This window comes from Osmia lignaria, chromosome 7 (genome assembly GCF_051020975.1).
Source record: "Osmia lignaria lignaria isolate PbOS001 chromosome 7, iyOsmLign1, whole genome shotgun sequence".
NCBI lineage: Eukaryota > Metazoa > Arthropoda > Insecta > Hymenoptera > Megachilidae > Osmia > Osmia lignaria.
This window is the reverse complement of record NC_135038.1, coordinates 6,845,555-6,867,798: the sequence shown is the minus strand read 5'-3', so window position 1 is coordinate 6,867,798 and position 22,244 is coordinate 6,845,555. Positions and strand designations below refer to the sequence as shown.

The following is a 22,244-nucleotide window of genomic DNA, read 5'->3' as shown; positions in this document are numbered from 1 at the left end:
TTAATCATTCATTTATTTATTATGCGTGTAACAATTGTAAATGTTCGTTATTTTCACTTTTGCATTTAGCAAGATTTTTTATCAACCAAACGTATATGTATAAATTATTTGCATATTTTTTATATTGTTCAAATGAACATTGTGTCATACAAAAGAAATATTCATAATCACTATTTGCTACGATTTATTTTACAGGATCTCGATAATGGACTTTATAAATTGTACCGTATTTCTTACAAAATTACGTACACGTTTAAATTTAATAAATTTTTAATACCAACGAAACTTTCAATTAATAATCAAACGTTTTATATGTACAGTTTAAATACATTGTTTCGTAATTACAGAGATCCTGGATACATAACGAAAAACAAGAATTATAAAAAAGTTTTTACTTTCGTATCATTTCCGTCAAATATAATGACCATGGAAAGTTTATTTGACATAAGATACTCTTTCACAATTCATTATACAATAAGCAATTGGATGTTAATGACTCTCTCCTTCTCTATTGACCACCTTCTTGAATTCTCCCATGTTTGTTGTTGAAATTGGTGAACCAATTACAGCTAAATGGTCGATCCTTGTCGTCTCACTACCACTTTGATTGTCTTTTACAAAGATCTGTAGATTCTGCACATTTTGAAATTTCACATAGCGCAGAGGAATTGGGTTACCTTCTTCGATATCTTTCGCTGATAAACTGTAAAATACAATGACCAAAATTAGACAAAATTCGCTGAACTCTATTGCTTAAGTTGGAGTGAAATTGATCCTTACGTTAAGTCTTGAACACTTGTATTAGAATCCGCCATATCGAAGTCAATCGTTCTAGGTTGATTGATATACAATTTGATAGTTTTTGGTCCTTTGTCTTCGGGAGCTTTGATCTTCAAAGAATGTACTTTGACTACTTGTGAAAACGCGATGCATAATATCAGCTGTTCGTCGCAATCGCTTTCCAGGTATCCCTCGTCGGTGCTCAAACATTGCAAAAAGTTGTGCTCGTCCGACTCATTTAAACACTCGCACTGTGTTTTGGTAATAAACGTTGATAGATCCATCTGTAAAAAGTATAATTAGAAACCTCTGAAATATTTTCAGAAAGTACTCTTTGCTTACAGCTTTATACGCAATAAAGTTGGGTACAAACATCCAGGGAATTATGTGTAAATATGAATAAAATTATCTAGATGAAATGTAAATATTTCATACTTTGATGCATACACATTATGTGTATGTTACTAATGATATATCGAAACATGTTTCTGAGCAATATAAAAAGCTATAAAATCATAAACACATGCAATCCATATAAAAATACAATATACATCGTATATTTAATTAAACTTGTTTGAATGAAAGTGTTATGATAATATTAATATCCACTGAAACAAAGTTACCACAACTTTCTTATTGGTACTTTTTGTTAGTACAGAACTGCAGCAAGAAATATCATTCCAATTATATGGTAATAAAACATTATCACTACTTCGTACATGTCCAGACACTGGACTCTCAGAATCCTCTGACTCTCCATTGCCATAAAACTGTTGAATTTTTGATTCTAGTCCAGCCGGGTCGGACTCATGATACAGTCCCAACTTTTTTTTGTTGCGATAAAATAAAAATGTAGGCACTCCATTGACTCCTTGCATAGCAGCAGTCGCTACACACTTGTCTATATCAACTTTAAGGAATACTGCATTTGAATATTTCACTGATAGTTGCTCAAACACCGGTGCAATTATATCGCAAAGACCACACCTATAGATTATAACATTAACAAAGGAACATATTTGTAAACAATGTATCCTCAATGAATGTTATACAGATTACATTATTATTGCTCCAGGTACAAATAATTTTGAAATACATAATCTAGGTATAATACCTATGAAATACCACAAAGAAGATTAAACTATATTTCATTGGATTTCATAAGATGATTAAATTTCTACATAGCATTGATTGTGATTGAGATGAAACAATTAGAGAAAGTATAAAACTAGCAGTTAGAAATTATATTAGGGTGCACAGGTAATCTAATTGTGCAATAATTGTAGAATTTCTAAACTCTCTCCCTATAACCATACACAGCTTACCATGTTGCTGTAAAATCTACTACAACCAATTTTGTACCAGCACTAGCTATTTCCCCATAAAAGTGGCCATCGTCGTTAATCACACGTACTGCTCCCATTGTTTCTTTCTGTTGATCTAATACAACATGAATAAATAAAACACGCGCAAAATACGTGTCTCCAAATATTGAATGACTGGCACTTTCAATGTAAAGAACCCGGTATTCAAATACGTTTAACTTTATGTCTAACTTACATTGATATTTTTTCAGGATACGGATTGGATAATCAGCAGTATGAAACCAGCTCGTATGCAAGCCAACTGGACAAAAATAGAAATGCGGTTTGCTGTTGAATCTACATGGAAATTGGGCTGCAGTTTCACGCGGCAATTATGGAGATCATCTATAACGGAGTGGAGCAACGTTATTTTTTTATCAAATACATGAAAAGTGGCAACTATTCGGTGAGTGAAAAATAATATTTACTTTTAAAACATTATTCACAACAATTTGCAATAATTTGCAGTTTGATTTAACATGTATTTGTTGAGAAATTATTATTTATGTGTCGACTGCGTTGTACAATTTAATTGGTCTAACTATATTGCACATGAGAAGTTTAAACGCAAATAATCATGTTCATAATTACGTTTTATCTTAATTGAATACAATCAAATAATCAATTATACATTAATTGAGATTTTAACGTGGATTTTAATTCAATTCTTTAGTTTAGATTTGATTTTTGTGAATACTGTTTATAAATACAGGCGGGAGTCAATAATACTCGTACAAATCGATATTTGATCAATGTTTAATGTTAGCATTAATCAAACAAATATTTCATTTAATTTTAAGAAACGGCATAATTTTCTTCCGGCTCCGAATTTTGTTCCTAAGTAAATTTTACAGTTGGGGCAATAATGTGTTGTATCTTTGAATTCATCAGTGCAATATGGTAGCATACATAGACTGCAACATAAAATTTTAATATTTTTATTAAAATATCAATACTTCGAATGCCGCGAGGACTATCGATGATCTCTATCATGAATTTAATATAATTGGATGACTAAAACAAAAAAAATTATTTATTGCATTAATATTATATTAATTTTATAAGACAGTAAGTGGAAAGTATAAATTGAAGAATAAAAAGATCGCTCTTACTGTGGCATTTAATTCGTTAAAAATTAATTAATAACTCAGTTTAGTGTCAAATATTTCATGATCTTAGAAAAATGATTTTCTTCTTTACTAACCAAACAGGAAATAAACAAGCAGCTACAGAATGTGTTACAAGAGTATTGTGAATGCGCGTGTCGGTGATGATATAACTTAAACAATTTGGACACGTCATTTTGTAGGGATATTTATCGAAATCAGTATGTTCTATGAATAAAATATTTTATTTACTATTAATCTTCGTAAGCAAAGATAAAATAATTTTAATTTCTATCCACTTACCTCTTGTTACACGAGGATGTTTTTGTAAAATTGCAGTTAATGGCTTTTTACTGGATTTTATGACATTTTTTATGTTGAATTTTGGTTGCAAACGTCGTTTTCTGTTTATTTTTATATATCCTGATGAATAATACTTTATATTAACGTTGGTGTAGTCCGCAGAGATAGGAAAAACGTCTTAAAAACAAGGATTTTAATTTTTTACTTCGATGAAATTACTGCAGTTTAAAATGTAATTATTTTAATTACACATACGTAGAACATTTGACTTCTCAAAACGCGCTTCATGCATATTATAAAATAATTCATTGTTTTTTGATAAGCATTCAACTTTGAATATTCTTTTTCTTGATTTTCATTTCAAATTATATTTTGAATGTTGAGATATCCTCGGAGGTCTATAAATTTCTTCACGATTTGCAGTAGTTCGGAAAAAATAAATTATTTTTGTTGCAGTATGTAAGTACGATCATGTTAGCTGTCCAGTCAAACAATTGTTTCACAATTACACGCGAGAATGTATTACCGAATATATTCATTTCGAATAGCGATTTTAACCTTTTAACCTTTTAACTGTCTTCCATGCTGCGCGTTTATTTAAAATTGTTTGAACAATATTCAGCTATAAATAATGCGCGATTCGCTAAAATTCTTTTTTGAATTTGTCGATGTTCAATACTCGAATTTAAGCCAGTTATCAACATAAAACGTGAAAATTATGGGGAAAATAAATATAAAAATATTATATATTTTTATACGCAGAATAATCCGTTGAATTGATTTATGCAAAGCGATTATACAGCTCCATTCAAAAAAGAATGCAGTTGCACTAATGCACGAAAATGCATATAATTTTGTTTCTTCAAATCTTTTTTATTTTTAAACATTTTTAAAATAGAAAGCTTAATTTAATTAGATAAAATATAATTTCATTCAAAAAAAAGAATGTGGTTGCACTTTGCAGCTGCACCAATGCACAAAAGTGCATAAATATGGAACGTATTATACCATATAATTTTGTCTATTTAAATTCTTTCTATCTTTAAATATCTTTAAGATATTAAGCTTCATTTAATTAGGTGAAATATCATTTCATTTAAAAAAAGAATGCAGTTGCACTTTGCAACTGCACCAATGCAGAAAAGTGCATAAAAATGCATACACTAGTATTGAACAGGGAATTGTATTATCAGGCTAGGTACAGGAAGATGAGATGTGATGATAGTACAAAATTCGCAGGGATACGGTGAATGAAGCAGGAAGCGAGGACGAACACAGGTTGGAAAACGATGAAACGGTACCATTGTCTGACGGGGCTGATTGTCAAACCGTTGGGATAATGTGGCTTTCAAAGGAAGCTTGATACTTGACCTCGTAATAATCAATGCTCGACTCACCTAGCGGGTTAATTTTACTAACACTCGTCGAAATTGCCGCCTTCACCGAATCCCTGGGAATCAATTAGGTAGAGAATTGTCGTTCGATCAAGTAGCCTCTGCATTGAGCGAAGCTCTTCCAATTTTCTCGGTGGTTTCTCGAAAGAGGAAATCATGCTACCATTAAATGGTAAAATTTCACCTTTCGATCTTTCATTTCTTCACTATCAATTAATCTTTCATCGTTATTCGAGTATGAACGATCGAAACTTAATCGTTCCCTCAATTAAGATCACCCTGTGCCATCTGAGGATAGGTAAATCCCATTTAAAGGATCTAAGACCAAAATAAGAAAATTTAATTTTTGCAACACGTTAGAGCGTCAACATCCCAAAAACGCATCGTGCTCGTTTTTTCTGACGATTCTTGGTGTTTTGTAATTAACTCATAATATATATAAGAAAGTTGAAGTGTCGTTGGTGTATTAAATAAGTAGAACGAGGGGAAGGGTGGTATCCAGCTAAGAGAAAACCATTGTCTGGGGAACGTGAACACTATTTGCTGGTAAAGTAGATTAGGTTGGTATTGATAGAGAGAAAGAGGGAGAGAGAGTTTGGAATGGATGAGGATAAGAGAGTGAATATAAGTTAGAGGAAGAAAGAGAGTATGTGTAAAAGGAAGAGCTAGAGAGAGAGAGAGATGGATCGGGTGAAACGAAGGAACATGACGAGAAGAGAGGGTTGAGAGAACAGTTGTGTTCTCAGAGAAAGGCCAATATAGACGCTCGAGATGGGATATAGCAATAGAATTTCGCTTACGAGGTATAACCGCGTTAGACGATGCCCTTTGTTGTATCAGTGCGCAATTGCCTTAAGTTCTGATCTTGTCCGATATTGATGTTCGAGAGGCCGGTGAAACCTCCGATAGGATACTAAGAGTTTCTATTCGCCTTTAACCATTTCTCCACCGAGTCTATGGTCAGTTCACCAATGAATTTTACCTTCTTCTCTTACCTTCAACAATCTTCGGTAAATCAAATTTCATCTCTGCCCAGATAGTATTTGGCTGGGAACTGGAGTGTCCTGATGAAAATTAAGAGGCACAATTAACTTTCATTATTTCAACTGATTCTAATTGGAAATCATGGTATTGAAAACCCTATTATAGGTTTTCGATAGGTAAATTGTTAAAATTCTTTTCAATGGCATATGTTTTTTAAAGCATCTTTAAATGTTGACTGAAATTGAAGCTTTAATAAGTACGTTTAGCAACCGGTTGAAACAATTTCAATTGCTAAGCTGATCCGTACATCGTGTTTCGTTATTATATATATGTTCATAGACTTCACTTCTATGTGTATACAGAAATTGTAATTTCACGGAGCATTTCCTGAATAAGTAGAAATGTAGAATCCCGGAAGTTGGAATGTTGTAATTGAAGTACATTCAAAGTAGGGAACATCGTTATGTTACACGTACACACGAACACACAGGGATCCCAAGGGAACTCCTACTAATTCTCTACCTCTAACTTCATGCCGTCTTATCTGGCATTTTAGGTTAAACTAGGAACCAGAATAGAAATGCTAGACAGTTCGATATTGGAGCATAATGCTCTATTTAATTAGGTGTCATCGCAACAGCTTCCATAGTTCTCTCGTTTCCTTTTCACTCCGCCTTTGCTTCCCTCTCTATCTCATCTTCCTACACAGGCAAACCGAAATTTCGGTTTTCATTTTGGGATACTTACAAAATATTTTTTCATACGTACAGTAATTATAACTTAAGTGGAATAGATAATTAATTAGACTACGAACAGAGTAATGATATTCCTAATTAATCCTTAAGCGATTTAATTTGATTACTAGGATGGAATAAAAATAAATTAATTAATTTTTAAACAAATTTTATTTTGCACGTAGAAATTACACTGCATACCAGTGTATCAGAATAAGCGGTCTGAAACCTTTTATCGAGCATTTCATTCGTAAATACCGATTCGATTTGGTTAAATAAACACGCGGAAAGGACAACATTGTTTTGTGCTATCGGCGATTCGCGGTTGCAACGCGTTTCTGTACCGTACAACCATGTTGTGGGCGTAATTTAGTAATGAATACGTATGCGCACGTGAAGTGGTACCTGCTGATATGTAGGTACGTAACATCTGGCGGCCTATGAAATGCAGGACTGAGCAGTCTGCAGTTGAACGTTACGACCAGCAAGAGTTATGAGCCTCAACTCAATCTCCGACTCTGCTCCTGCCTCGATATAATTGCGATACTAAAATCCATGAAACTTTCAAAACATCTCGTTCCTCCTAATCCTTCGTTTTTTTCATTCGAAAATATTTTGTTTATACAACAAAATTTTGTGCCATCTTTTAGTTACCGCTATTCAAGGTGTGGGTGGATTAGATTTTATTAAATTTTATCTTGTAATTTAAGATTTTTCTCAGATAATAATCTCAAAATAAATTTTTATCTCTGGTCAGGTCGTAGTCTGAAATGCAAATTCAATTGCTTGGTTTTTATACGTATTCCGCATTGAGAAGTTTTCTTGAGAAAATATCAATTTAAATAAAATTTAAGAGGCACGTGATCTATATTCTTGGATATGTATCCTTAAAGACCCGAATGTCTATACGTCGAAATATCTTTAATACATCTCAGTCTCGTATTCAGTCGGCTAATTAAATAGCTGCACTTATCTGAAAGAGAAGTAAATTTAGTATGCGGCAACGGTTTGATTCGCGCCATTTGTCGAATGAAAAAGTTTTCGAGCCGAGCAGCTATCGTTTGTATAAAAATCTCTGCGTTTGTAAGGCTCTTTTCGTCGAGCTCGTCGACTCCGCCGAACAGATTTCCGTGTTTCGACCGTTTCTTCTTTCACGTAGAACGATTTTCCCGGTTAGCTTCTTTTTTCTCCTTCGCTTTAAAGTATCTTTTCGACGTGTAGCTTAAATTCATATTTTGTTTGATATGTAACGTTCCTTTCAGTCGAAGTCTTTGAAATTTCCCTGTAATTATGATTAAACACTGTAATACTTTAGACATGTATAAAGAATACAAATTCTCTTTTCTTTTAACTATGTTTCTTCTAAAATTTTCATCAATAATAGTTTAGTAATTAATCTTTCTCGTGGGTGTTCGTTTAAATGTTTGCAACGACAGTGTACAACGTTTGAAAATTTAATTATTAGTTTTATTATTACTGCATCATATTCAGTAATATGATACCTAAAATTATTTACAACATGAATAATTTCCAAAATCATTTCAATATTTGTAATATGATCTTTAAATTGTAAATGTATTTGAAATCTAATTAAGAATACACGTGAAAATTCATTGTTCAATTCGACTTGATTGTTAGAATACTAAACATTATTATTGTTACACAATGAAGATTATAATGAATGTGTAGTGCATTGAAATATTAATGCCACTGTACGAAATTCTATGGAAATTCGTTATTAGAATACTAAATTGGTAGTGGCTTCATGAAATATTTGTGTAAATGTTTATTACAATATTATAGATAACAGAATTCAACAATTAATTACCGTTTTTATGTTTTGCAAATTAAATTTCTACTTTGACATTATTTTAATTTATAAAATAAAAAATGAACACAGGTCAATTGTTATCGTTTTCTGTATTTTGAGCTACTTCTATTACTGAAGGTATTATCGATTATTAATCTTCCAATTATTGGCAATTTCCACGGAACGCATCATTGATTATCGGAATGATGATATGACTTGATGATCGCGGTATGGGGTTAACTGAGCAGGAAAACGTGAGATGTATCGATAGGATAGAAGAACCAGCTCCCTTTTCTCGTGGCACGCAATCCTTTATTACTCGCAGGATTAATTGATATTGATGTGACATTCCTGTCAAGAGAACCGATCGATATTAATGCGACCTACCTTTTCCTGGAAGTAGCAATTTAGCTAGCAAGATATGCAATTACTGTTTTATTGCACGATCTTTCAAGCTGTTCAAATGATTTTCGTATGTTCTTTCCACTGAAAAACAAAGAACTAATTAATTGCCGTGTCATGTTTTATACTTCTTCATTGTTGTTTTCTAAAGAAAAATCTTATTTCTTATTGAAACAATTAATTTCAAAGCAACCTATAATTATATTATTGGAAAAATAAAGTTATTAGAAAAGCAATTTTTGTTATTATTAATCGTAAAAGTGTAATGTTTATATTGTAAATTAGAAAAAATATTTTCAATTCAAGGAGTATAGAAAAATAGAACTTTCTTTTCAAAGAGTTCCAAAAAAGGAGTCGACATTTCGTCCTCCTTTCTCGTCGAATAAACTTAACAGCGGACTTATTTATATAACAGCCCAATAGAAATTCATAGAAAGAAAATAGAAACTGGGATTTCGTATCGATGATACTGGCTACCATCAATTGCCCGAAATGGCTACTTGTTTCCAAGATTTCCTCGCTAAGAAAAACGTTCGTCGTTATATTATTCATCAAACGAAGAGTCTATTCTCAAGTAAAGTTACTTTCATCGTCAACAGTAACGCGCTCTTAAAATATACAGCCTACATTCTTAACCGTCCAAAGAAGAATATTCTATAATTAACAGGGTAATCGTATCGCTCGTTAATTTAATCAATCGTTTAAATAATCTCTAACAATTCCAGCTCGAAATTTGCCTATCTATAATTAAACCTCCCCGCTGAAATTGTTTATCCATATTCATTGCCAGTTGCACGATAATGACCGTAACAAGAAAAACAGAAGTCGCGTGGATGATAAATGTACATCGCGGACAAGCAAGCAGAGTCGTATCTAAAAGATACTAGCGTGTCTGGCAAATTGTATGGAGTCTCGAAATTAAAGTTGACTTAAGGAAGAGCGATGCGTTGGCCCGTTAAAGAGGTTTCCAGCTTCCGCAAATTAGTTTACGTCCGACGTCTGAACGAACGGGAATTAAAGTGCATATTAAGCGTACGAACGCATTTACGTTGGTGCTTTTGGATGCTTTATTAGATAACATTCTGGCGAAATCAAAAGAAAATGAAGACAAAGGAGGGTGGTAGGAAGGAAGGAAGGTAGGAAGGAAGGAAGGAAGGTGAGGGAGGGCCTTCGGTATTCGAGACCATCGCCACTCATCTTATCCAGAGGTTGCTTTTCTGCTTGCTTGGTTAGCTGCTCGGCCGACCGACCATTTATCAAAAACGTATAACACCTATGCAAGAAAAATCGACAATGTTTTAGCTCTAGCAAGTGGAGGAAGGTTGGCCTGCTTATGACACGGGAGATGGATGTACGAGCCGAAACCTTGTACATTCTACGGGACGGCAAGAACATTATGTATTATACGCTCCCTCGCGCCGTACGGCGTACGCCAACCGTTGTATACTCGCCGACAGAATCCTCTGTGACGACAGGATAGAGACTTTAAAGTGCAAAATCGTTTAAGCTCGATGTGCTGGATATTTTCATGATGCCTTTCCACGTGTCAGAACTCACTGGATATTTTAGACAACATGTTTTACCATGTTCAGAAGCGTCATAGTAGGGTAGATTTACCTACTTAACAAAATATGTATTACAATTTTTAATTAGAATGTACTAAACACTATGATGGGTCTTGAAAAAATATTAATTGAACCCGACCGTGTATCAGGTACCCGAAATTTTCCGGTCCCCGCACACCTCGAACGGTAATTTTCGAGCGTTATAGTAAACGACGGATTTCCATTTTCCCTAAGGAAGCTCATCATACAGTATAGGATCACGAAATGATTAAAGTACCTACCAATCGATCCAGAATAAATAGATTATGCAAGGATATATCGAGGAGTTTCCTCGGGTACCGTTGATGGAACAAGTGTTTCCAGTAGGGTAAGGAGAGTAAATCCAAGGAGAGATCGATGAAAGTAGGAACTATTTGGGACTGAAGGAGTTATTAGACTCGAACGGTGGATTAAACGGTGCAGAATTATGAGCTGGGTGTGGTGAACGATTAAAGTCGATCTAAACTCATCTTGTATAGGAAGACTAATAAAATGCACCCACATACACTGATGGATCGCTGATTCTGGTGCATTAGTAGTTGGCAGTAAAGGTTAATGTTGATTGCACCGAGTTTCAGAGGGGCTCGTAAAAATTCTGATTAACCTACACCAGACGTGACAGTATGCTCTTTCTGTTCTCGACTGCTCGACCTGATAACAAAAAAGCCTCTTGTAATATAAAACACACGCTGATGCTACCAACGTCACACGTTTATGTCGCTATTAAAAAACACAAAAGAAACTGGAAATTTTGATTCTCCACCGGTTTATTTTCCTCGTAAATAAGAGGAGATTTCGTCAAACCGAATCGTTAAAAATAAATTCACATAATTATTCCAAATGTATATATTAACCCTTTGATTGCTGAGTACTCTAGAAACGTTCTGTGTACACGAAATAAGAATTAAGTAAATAAAATCTATCCTTTTTATTTTTTTATTTCATTTCAATTCTCAATTTATTTTTTCATTATTTTATCGCATCATTACATATGGTGTGTAATTAGTAATATGCATTGATAACTTTTATTTGCAAATTATGAACGCATATGTGTATCCATAGCAGTCAAAGGGTTAAAAAAAAAAACTTTCCTTTCCACGATAACAAATACGCTGAATAAAAATATCATAAAAAGACGTTGCAACCAGTAAAAACTCTAACCACGATGACATTCGTTTAGAGCGAACAACACGGGACGCAACAGAAAACAGAGATAATATTGCCAAGAAATTTCTGAATCACGGAACACAAATATCCGTGATGACTAATCGAAAGGCAGAGGCCTTTTAATCGGGTACAAAGTTTCTCTATTATCGTTCTCGAGGGACGTATATACTCGCGTTGTATCTAACGTGTTCGTTTCCGGCCTCGGGATAAAATCTACGCGCGAATGAGCGGAAAAAAATAACACCCGCCAGAAATGGAGCAAGTATCCTCCCGGCTCCCCTGGGTACGATTTGTAAATAAGTCGTACTCGTTAATGCAATGTAATACATCGAGCGGTACAGGTGAATTGCACCTGCGGGCACGATGCACACGGCAAAGAAGAGTCGGTTAGACACACGTGTAGAAACGGGGGAAGGTGAAAGGGAGTAGGATATGTACGGTATGGGACACAGGTTTTCGAAGTTGGTGTAATCAACTGATTGTGCGAAAGCTGCTTACATGGGTGTGAGATCGATCAATATACATAGAACGGAGAGCCAAAACGAGCGTGTAAGAGTAATGAGCGCCTTTGTTCTACCATCGCCTCTGTTGAGTGTTTCGAACAATTAGGAAGTTAGATATTCGCCTTTGGCGAGAGATTTTGCTTCGGGATAGATGTTTATGATGCGATTAAAATCTTCATTAGTTATTCTTGTTACTACCTTCCCTCGTCTTATTAATCACCTCGTAATTAGTCAAATTTGCAATTTCATAACATAGGTCTGAGTTGACACTAGAACCACCGACGTTTGATGCATACTTATTTTTAAGTTGAAAATAATGTAGATTACTACATGAAGGATGAAACTTAATTTAATATACATTCATTTTTTAGCTCGACAGCCAACATACGTTTCAACAAAAATACCTCGATAAAATTTATAATTTAAAATAAAAGATAGGAAACCAGTTATTTTGATCCCTTTCGTAGTTCTAGTATTAGAGCTGTTGAAATATTGATAAAAAATTTTTAACTTAAATCCATGATGTTATATCATGGATAATAGAAAAGGAAGATAGTATGAAAATTTCCAAGGGAAAAGCAAGGGTCATTTATGCACGATTATCAGCTGACCCGTTAGAAACGTCGGTAACACCGCTTGACGCGTGAACACCTTGAATTGGCAGGCGATATATGCAACGTCAATAGCTAATCCAAATTACTGGCTCTCTAGATCGAGCCAGGATTACACGATCCTGGTGGGGGGGAGGACGAATAGATACATCTATCCAGAAGATATTCACACTACGTAACCGCAGACTGAAGAATAGAGCAGCTATTTCGCGTAGAAACTACCGCCAATTCCTAACCCAAACTATTGGCCTTCCCTGTACGAGCTGGATTACATTACACCCGCGTGAATAATCCGCCAGGTAGTTACGCGGATGAAAATAGCGTCAGCGCAAACCTGGAAACAATTCTGCGCATCTGCGAAATTTTCTGCTAAGATTTTCCCAACGTTATCAAGTTTCTGGAAGGAGGCGTTAATTAAGTCTTGTAAGAACACCTACCACAAAGTTACCACCATGTACTTTACGAAACTTTATTATTATTATTATTTTTTTAAAATCATTATTACAAAAGAAGACAATATATTTATTAAAAATATTATACTAACGCTATATAGAAAAATTAGATAAAAGGTTTTCTTGAAATATTAATTACCAAGGGTGCAGAAGGGGTACTGTGTTGGTTATTGATTAAACTTGACAAGAAATGGGATGATAATATTAGGATCATCACATGTAGCTGCCGTAATCGAACCCTCTTTGACCGTGTTAGCTACAGCTACGTGTTGATGTTCGCTTCGTTAAATCGTCATCAGTGTCAAACACCAAGTGTTCCCAAAGTTCATCAGGACTAATTGTTGCGAAGGCGGATGCCACGAAGTAGCCCATTGGAAATTTGTCAATTGCAGGTAACTACGACTCGTTCGTACGAATGCCACGCAGATGTTCTTGATAGGTCAAAATTACGGCCCACATTTGAAGTGTAGCTTTCCTCTATAGTTGTACGACCATAATTCTTCAACATTTTTCTTCATCTCATTCAATCTTTCTCGCTAAACACCTCGTATCACTGGGCTTTTCTTGGTTCCAATTTTTTTCTGAAATAAATCAGAATATTTAAATTGAATAAAAAAATTCTAATTCAATAAAATTTAAAAGAATTTGTATTTAAAAATGTTAAAAATACAGTTTATACCTGCTTATACCTGTATCCCTATTTTAACTTATTTACAAATAATTCTTTTATTATTTCATATAATAATTAGAGAAGCAAGTACAAGTACTGTCTGCCGAGTAAATTCTCACCCCTTTCCTTGAGCACCCTTTAGAAACGAAAGACGTCAAGTGTCGCGTACAAGCGTGATCCTGTGTCAGCATCCGTGAGGGTGGTATCCGTTAGCCTGGCAACAATAATAATTATCGCGGAGAAGTTTCCTATCCGGCTCGTCGTCGCAAGCTTTGTACGGCGGCTGGACATTTAACGCGGCTTCACGTGTGTATACATGCATGCATGTACGTATATATACATATAATACGGGTGCTATGCTCTCGGGTGAACGTCTGAACGTGGATGGTGCGAGGGAGAGAATTCCCAGGAGGAACATAAAGCCGTGGACAGCCGCACCGACGCCACCCTCTTTCCGGTGGCATCCTGACGCGGAGCCTGCGCTACCGCGTTTACGTGCTTCGTCACAGCGCTCGATTACACCGACGACGCGACGCGGCGCGGCGACGTGCAACGACGCCGGCCAAAGCAGACGCGAGAAGCGTCGTCATACGAGCAACTGTTGCATCCTCACCGGTAACCCGCGACACCCCTTTTACTTGTCTCATCGTCTCGCGTGAAGAAAAATTGCTTCACAACTGGCGACAGATAATCCTCTTTACACTTTATTTTTTTGAAGGTAAAACGATGCCGATTCATCGATTTTTCGATTAACCTTTTCTCGATGCGGGGTGATATTTATAGCAATTCATGATTATAATTTAATATTTGGTAATTGATGGCAATTAATGATTCAAATTTTAATTAATTTGATATTGATATACGAAACAATCTGATTCCACAGTATGAAATTTTAAGTGCATATTTATTTTTCCAATTTTCTGTATCAATACATTCGAACTGAATCTGTATGCAAAAGTTTGTACCAATTGGCGGTATATAAGAAGTACACCCAGAAAAATTCCGCTTGCTGTTCTTGCAAGTTCTAAAAGATTCACAACTACTTTATTCATTCTCTGTTTACTTCTGTACTGGTTTCCTGTCGGTGCGTTCGTATTTTCTTTCTACTGTACTTTCTTCTTTTGATAAGGTACACGTACCTCTGTAGCATCAGCTGTGTACCATTCCTTTTTTCTTTTTTTTTCTTGAATTATTATGTCGGTAACTTTTATTTCTACCTAGTCAAATATTTTCAGGATTCAGCTCCTTTTTTCAAATTTACGAAACCTACCAATGTTCATGACAAAGTATAGCCTTTTCCTATAATTAAAGAGTTCCAGGTAATATGGATATTTTCACTAAAATTATGTTCCGAGAAATTTTGAGTTCCAAAAATTCAAATTCTTCAGCAGATTTAAGAGGATCTCTTAGAATTCAGGAAATTGGATTAATTAGAGACTTAAAGTGTTACCCTTCTATTTAATTAATTATTTTTTTAAATCAGAAAGATTTACAAATCTTGTGTAAAGCACGTTATTTAAAAAAAAATATTACATTCTTTAATAAAAGGTTAAAGAGCTTCGAGTATAAAGTAAAAGCAGCGATGTTGACAGAAAATAAAAGGCAACTTTCTTGAGCATAGCAAAAGAATCACAACTGTTGCATTCGTCTTTGTTCATTTTTCCACCCCTTGTTTCGCGTTCTTCCCATCGTATTCTTCAGCCGCCGTCGAAGATGCACCATAAAGAGGCGGGTGGCACGTGTCGAGAGGTTGGAGCCCCCGTCCCGACGCGGTGCGTCGCGGTGGGTAAGATCGTGCGCGTCGAAGAATCGCAAGAAAAGACAAGGGGCGGAAAGGTAGGAAAACGAAACGGCACGAACGATCGTGAGCGCCCTCGACGAGCAGCGTCGGGACGTTCGGCGTCGCGGCGCGCCGTGAAAACCAAGGAACGACGGCGTTCGAGTCAGTCTGCGTCCGTCAGCCGTCGCGACGTCCTCGCATCGCGGTGAATTCCGTCGATCTATTCGTTAATACGTGGTGACACCTCGAGGAACTTCCGTTCACCGGTTAATCTTTCGTAAATTTTTCCAAAAAAAAAGAAAAAAAAAAAATTCTCGAATATTTTTCTTTTCCTTCGAATTTCTCGCGATTTCGAATTTCAAATCCTTGCCTCGAAGTTCCTGCTCGAAGGATTGACTTCTGTGGGAAAGGGTTGTTAGCTGACCTACAGGATTTCCGGAATAATTGAACAATTTGCGGTATATTGATTTACATCGAGTGGCAATCGATCAAATTATCTGGACGTGATCATTCGATACAAACGTAAGAGTGCCATTTTCAACACGTTCTCCAATTTCGAATAGAATCCATTGCCATCAAGGATTCTTTTCCTTTTTCCGGTTGCTTTGTGCCGCATTTTTGCTCTTCCTCTTTCGCTTTTTTCTTTGTTTGCACCTATATGTGTGTGTGTGTACCAATTGCTGACTTGCCAGTACTGTGAGCACTGAAAAAAAGGGTACATAGGGAAAAACCAGACAAAATTTTGAGCTTGCTCCGAGGATCTTTTTTTTTTTATTTTAATTTCTTCAGTCTCTTGAATAGAGAATTCTTGTGTGTACATTTACTGGGTGATTCGTCGACTTTGATATTTTTGATTTGATACTCGTTGGCTAATGTTGTCTGGTGAGTAATTTCAAAAAGTGGAGAACCATGTTGCCCGAGTGACCGATCTCCCAGTGTAATTTGATTTTTAACACGTTCAGTGTTACAGTGGAAATGGACGTTTGTTGTAAGATACATTAATACTCCAGGTACTAAGAATAAGAATAGTTAATTTTCAAGTAGTATGTTCCAATCTTCCTATTTGCTACCTTAATTGTTGAAATTATATTTTTCTATTGTTTTCTTTTAATCATTTAAATACGTGTAATTTTTGGTGCCAGTTATTGATGACCCTCACAACATTCAACGCGTTAACATGGTGACTGCCACAGTGGAAATGACCATGTGTAGTCAGACACGTTATCATTACAATTTCTCAGGGTACAATCGGTTCATTTATCAAAGCTTTTCACTTGCTAAGCTTTTTCTTAATTTCTTTTACTATTAATTATTTAAAATTCATAATAACAATGACGATAGATATGTTAGATTTTATTTTCCAAATTATTTGTATTCTTTTACGGTGTCTGTAGAATCTTTCTTCAACCCTTAACTACAATTATATAAAAATCATAATTCTATAATAAAACAATTGATGCTATTTAAGCTCCAATATTAAAAATTGGAGAATAGCGCAAAATTTTGTGAATTTCAATTACAATATTTTAATAAAATATAAGGATAATTTCGACATATTTCTTTATTGTTGAAATAGAAAATGGATAAGTGTTCTATGACTTCTGAAGAGTACCGTGAATAAAAGTTCGATTCTTGCAGGAATTATTCGCACATTAGGCGTGAAACGTTTTTAATTGTCCCTCAGACCGGTTCGTTTACTTGGATTCCTTTAAATACGTGGATTCCATTCGCCGCTTTTTTTCCGGGCTAACAATTACGGCACACTTTTCACGATATTGTTCGCGTACGATGCGATACGGATCAAATAATAGACCCTTAGGAGCAATCTCGTTGAAACCTGAAAAATCGCATTACCGGTTCGGTAGAAATCTGGGCTAACGTTAAAGTGAGAGACTGTTCATATTTCTTTCTCTTCTTTTTTTTTTTTTAATACGAAGACAACTTTAGTGTCGGATTAATTTTCCCAGAAATACGGTGGCGTGGCAGCGGCTTCGAACAATTGCAATTAAATTCTTTTCGACGCTAATGACCGCGAGCACTTGTGTCTCGTGCAAATGATATTTAAATCAGTACGCGGCCTGTATATTAATCGTGCCAAACAGAGCGCATTTTTCGTGACGATTGTGCGACTTCCGGTTAATGTTTTTTAACTGATCCCGTAACGGTAATAAATATTTTCCTCTTGAATATATTTATGCCACCCTAGTCACCGTTCGCTGATTCTTAACTCCATTTACATATTGTAGGGGAAGATTAAAAATACACCCTTATCAGTTAAAAGTCATTTTATTACCTCCAAGTATAAATAATCGAAAAAGTATTGAAAATAATATTTCAGTGATTTGTAATTGAACGAGTATTAATTAAATATTAGACTAATTAGATAAGTAAAATTCTTTTATTGATGATGGTTGCTCGTACATGAATAACACACGTAGCGAACGTCATTTCATTTACTTGGTACTTTCATACAATGCAATTTGGTTTTTTTATTTATTTTGAAAGAGTGCGATACGTTGAAACGCGCCTGCAACATTTCAGGTACTTTAAAAATACAAAGAGTGCACGTGCGTGAATTTTGTCTGGCCGCATGTTTCGCGAAAATTCATACTCCTTTTTTCTGTTCCTCGTTGACTGTTCAAACATTTGAGGAGAAATTCGTTGAAAAGAAATGAAACAATAGCGGTATATTTTGTTGTATTGAATTGTGGAAAAACAAACGCTTCACTCCGTAGCCATAATGTGATTTATCGTTTGCTAACACTTGAACGATATTTTAGATTGTAGGATATTATTTTGTACCTTTCATGCTGCAAGAATTGGTCTTGTCCCGTTCGTTTTCTGGTATCGCAATCATTTCAACGTGGCTATAAAACACGACGATATAAATTGGTCGAAGAAATGGCGTAAAATTTCTCATTCATCTTGTAGAATCAAAGGTATGGAGAAATAACAGTACGTTTTACTGAAAAGTTCGCGAAAAATATCGAGGATGTTGGTCTCTCTAATTTTGTAAATAAATCAATTTTTAACTGGAGTGTGAATATTTATAAGATTTTTAGTGAAAATTGATAGTTTATTATTAATTGCATTTCCTCGTTAATTTAATCAAATTAGAAAAGTAGACTGAATTGAGTAAATTAGATGAATAATTTATAACGTGGACTTTAATTTTTTAAGGTTTGGATCAATAAATCCTTTCATCTATTATTTTTAATAAAATAAATAATATTTCGTTAATGGAAGCACTTTTATTTTGGGTTTGTTCAAGATGATGTAAATTTTTAACAATACTGGAGTACGAATAACAAATGAATAAAGTTCAGAATAGCACAATTAGTTTGGTTAAGTTTTTATAAGCCCATAGAAAGTTTCATGGAAATTGGTTGGTCGGTTTGGAGCTCCTTTTGCAACAGAGTGTAAACTGCAAATAGACAGGAGGTGAGAAACTTCTTAAATGATATCTACCTTGTAAGTTCATAACGAAGGGTTCCCACCCTCAATCATAACTTACAAGTTATCGGGGAAAGCAAAGGAGTTTTGCAGTTGGTTCGGGATTGCACAGCTCTGCCAAGCTTCTGCGGGACTATCGCATTTTTATTTTTCCTTATTTTCCGTTCGTTCTTATCAATCTTCATTTTTTTATAGAGAAATTAGGTTTTAATTGCAAAAGTACATAGCCCTTTTAATCAAGATTTTCGTTTGAATAATTAAGAATCGTGGATTGATTAATGGTTGACAAATATGCTACATAAAATATAGATTGTTAAAAATAAATAAATTAAATATCTGCAATATTATATAATTTTTTTTATGCAAAAGATTTGAAATTTTTAATAAAGCAATAATAATTCTAACGTAATGGAATTTAGAATAAATGAAAAAAATTTTTAATATTATTTTAAAATAATTTTATCACCTGTAATTTTAATTCACGATTTATTTATTTAACTGAATTCATAAATTCCAACTAAAAACAAAGAGTCAAAGTATAATACAATTCTCTGTTATGCGTTCATCATAATCAACCCTTTATTTTGTGCTTGCTTCATAATGGAACCAAAACAGTCATATTGATAACCATACCGGAATATATTAAGCTGAATAGTGGAGTAAATTTATGCGCCTTTTGTGGATGCATGACATTAGATTAACCGCTTATTAATTTACAATAACTATTCCATATTCATCTCAAGAACAAATATATGAGTCTCGTACTGTGTACATATTATTTGCATCAATATCAAAATTATGTTTCATTAAATGAATGTATTCATATTTCTATTATACATTGTTTCGCACTATTGAAATTATAATTATTAATATTTGCATAGTTTTGAGATTCCAAGAAATTACCTTCATTACGAAATTAATAAAAATGACGATTAATTGGACATATTTAAATTTCTATTAGATGTGCTTTATATAAATTTTATTTTACATTGAAATTATAAATATTTCGGACATTCCAAAAAATTATTTTAATTACAACGTATCGCAAAAAATAATACATTGTATATGCAATTGAAATAATAAAACTCAAGTACATAATATTAAAATTCCAGAAAATTATCTTCGTTAGAATATAATTGAGAATAAAAGTTATCATGCGTACAAGGATACTCGTTTCTAAAACTTTGTTTACCTCCTCGAGCGAGCGAGCCCGAGATGGTGCTCGAATTGTAAACATTCTCTCTTCTGTTTACAGGTAGGTTTCAATAGTTCGTCGACCGTTGAAAGGTGAGGACGGCTTTTCGTAGGCCTCGTATCGAGGCTGATTACAACGCTGGCACGCGCGTGGATCGGTTATCGAGGCGAAAAGTGACGCGAAAAGCGACGTGGTATTATAAGTGTGAAAGTGAGCTGGAAAAAAGGGGAAGGAAAAGTGCAAGCTGGCAGGCCCTACGACTTCCGATTCAATTTTCGACATCCACCGCATCCGGCAGTAAGGTAAGTGAACAAAAATCTTGACTACATTTGGCTGCGAGAGAATACTGTTAACCCCGTTCGATCTATCGTTGCATTATCTTGTGTCAGGAAAGCAGATATGCGTTGCACTGTGATTAGTTACACTAATTCCTTAATGCTGTTGTTAATGATGATGATCGATGAGCTTGATAGATATCTTGAGCGGATATATCTTGCGGTTTAACGTGGCGGTTTAAAGTGAAGCATTTATCGTTACTATCGCGTGAAGAACGAATTAAGATTTCCCTATATAGCTTTAAAATTTTAAACAAAAATTAACATGGCTCTATGATAGTTAATTGCACACATTCATATTTCTAATATCTATAAATTCGTATATTAGTTTTTTGGATTAGAAACATTAAAGCTTTAGCATTTGCAAAAATATTTATTTAAAGTATACAGGATGTTTTAAGAAAGTTAACAACTTTCGTAGACTATACATTATAAACATTGGTACATTTGTTATTAATTTATTTGAAAAAAAAATATTGTTATAATTTATAAATATATCAACATGCAGAGTCCAAATACAGTCATTAGTTTCAATATTTAATATATTTATTTCTATATATTTGCTATTAAAAGTAGTATATTTTAAAAGTGCCGCCATTTGCAAAATATTTATAATTTATATATTTGCAAAACATTGTTAGAACCGGGAAAGCATGCCGTTTAAAATGATATTAATTTTATGTAGATGGCACCTGTCGTTTGGGAGATATGATTGTTTAAAGAGAATCGTAATTTTTAATTCTTCGCTAGCACGTGTTCATTGACTACTCCATGTTTGCACGCGTTTATGAATGACTCATTCACAAACTTTAGTATTACTATTACTATTTCGCGCGGGAAAAAAGTAGGTCACAGCGCTTTTGGAATTTCGTGCGCTCTTTGAAGTGTGATATCTTGAGAACCAATCAACGTATTGACTTGAAACGAAATGCGTTGTCAAGGGTACATTTCCAGCTTTTTTTCTATATTAATTTCGTTCTAATCTTTCATATATTATTGCTGTATTTTGTTATTTTAAAATTTAGAAAAATAATATTTAGAGGGATAGTTCAAAATTTAGGAAATAAAAATTGAATTGTCAACATTTTCTCAGTGTATATTTGATATAATTCAATTAGATAGACAAATAAATGATTGCTTTGATTGTATTAGGTCGTGTTTGTAGAAACTAATACATATTAGTTGGCATTGCCAGTGAAAGCAATCGATGCAATAAATTCTATACACAAAGCGTGTTTACGCAGTAACGATAAGTGCTTCTCGTTTTGATCTCGATTGTCCCGAGATACTGTGTTCGAAACACCGATGTGTATTGCTATAGTCGGTAAACTACAATTATCGAATATCGGTATCTCTCTAGGATATAAAATCACACGAGAGACCACTCGCTAAAATATAATTTCAAAGAAATTGACAACGATCAAGTTTTGCAATTTATTTTTAAACATTCTGAATTTCTATTGCTGTTCGTTATAAAATTATTTCAATAGTTCGACAAAAATTTATATGCTTTGAATTAATATTAAATTACTAATTTGCTAAGTTCTGTTAAATTTTATATTTGTGTCGAAGAACGGTTTAGTAGAATTTTCAGAAT

General features: G+C 34.3%; 3 protein-coding genes and 1 long non-coding RNA gene across 7 annotated transcripts in view; 2 read left to right on the top strand and 2 right to left on the bottom strand.

Annotated features, from left to right (window-relative positions):
* Positions 1-20,614, top strand: part of LOC143305467 (uncharacterized) — an 83,197-nt gene extending 62,583 nt beyond the window's left edge. The window contains exons 5-6 of the long non-coding RNA XR_013062419.1: positions 2,357-2,550; positions 20,373-20,614. This is a non-coding gene — a long non-coding RNA (uncharacterized LOC143305467). The remainder of the gene's footprint in view (positions 1-2,356; positions 2,551-20,372) is intronic.
* Positions 44-2,290, bottom strand: Txl (Thioredoxin-like). Its single transcript, XM_034324444.2, has 4 exons — positions 2,106-2,290; positions 1,500-1,767; positions 781-1,064; positions 44-703 (listed from the first exon to the last, which is right to left on the bottom strand). Exons 1-4 carry the CDS (start codon positions 2,201-2,203, stop codon positions 490-492), a joined length of 864 nt encoding a protein of 287 aa, XP_034180335.1. The 5' UTR covers positions 2,204-2,290; the 3' UTR covers positions 44-489.
* Positions 2,831-4,166, bottom strand: LOC117604418 (lipopolysaccharide-induced tumor necrosis factor-alpha factor homolog). 4 transcript variants are annotated; one of them, XM_034324442.2, is made up of 4 exons: positions 3,809-4,166; positions 3,554-3,730; positions 3,349-3,478; positions 2,831-3,058 (listed from the first exon to the last, which is right to left on the bottom strand). In XM_034324442.2, the coding sequence occupies exons 1-4, from the start codon at positions 3,843-3,845 to the stop codon at positions 2,917-2,919; spliced, it is 486 nt and encodes a 161-aa protein (XP_034180333.1). In that variant the 5' UTR covers positions 3,846-4,166; the 3' UTR covers positions 2,831-2,916. The 4 variants fall into 4 exon arrangements, 2 of the variants coding, with proteins under 2 accessions (XP_034180333.1, XP_034180334.1); XM_034324443.2 differs by having other exon boundaries at positions 3,554-3,673; XR_004581434.2 differs by having other exon boundaries at positions 2,832-3,058; positions 3,554-3,686; positions 3,759-4,160.
* Positions 20,603-22,244, top strand: part of LOC117604412 (uncharacterized) — a 201,701-nt gene continuing 200,059 nt past the window's right edge. Inside the window, exon 1 of the mRNA XM_034324430.2 lies at positions 20,603-20,614. The gene's annotated coding sequence lies outside the window, so the exon portion shown is untranslated. The remainder of the gene's footprint in view (positions 20,615-22,244) is intronic.

Coding starts and splice junctions, on each gene's coding strand:
- Txl (XM_034324444.2), bottom strand. CDS start 2,203: ATGGGAGCAGTACGTGTGATTAACGACGATGGCCACTTTTATGGGGAA. Junction 1,768..2,105: donor GTAGATTTTACAGCAACATG/GTAAGCTGTGTA, acceptor TATAATCTATAG/GTGTGGTCTTTGCGATATAA. Junction 704..780: donor ACAAGTGTTCAAGACTTAAC/GTAAGGATCAAT, acceptor TGTATTTTACAG/TTTATCAGCGAAAGATATCG.
- LOC117604418 (XM_034324442.2), bottom strand. CDS start 3,845: ATGCATGAAGCGCGTTTTGAGAAGTCAAATGTTCTAC. Junction 3,731..3,808: donor TGAGAAGTCAAATGTTCTAC/GTATGTGTAATT, acceptor CTTGTTTTTAAG/ACGTTTTTCCTATCTCTGCG. Junction 3,479..3,553: donor ACATCCTCGTGTAACAAGAG/GTAAGTGGATAG, acceptor TTTTATTCATAG/AACATACTGATTTCGATAAA.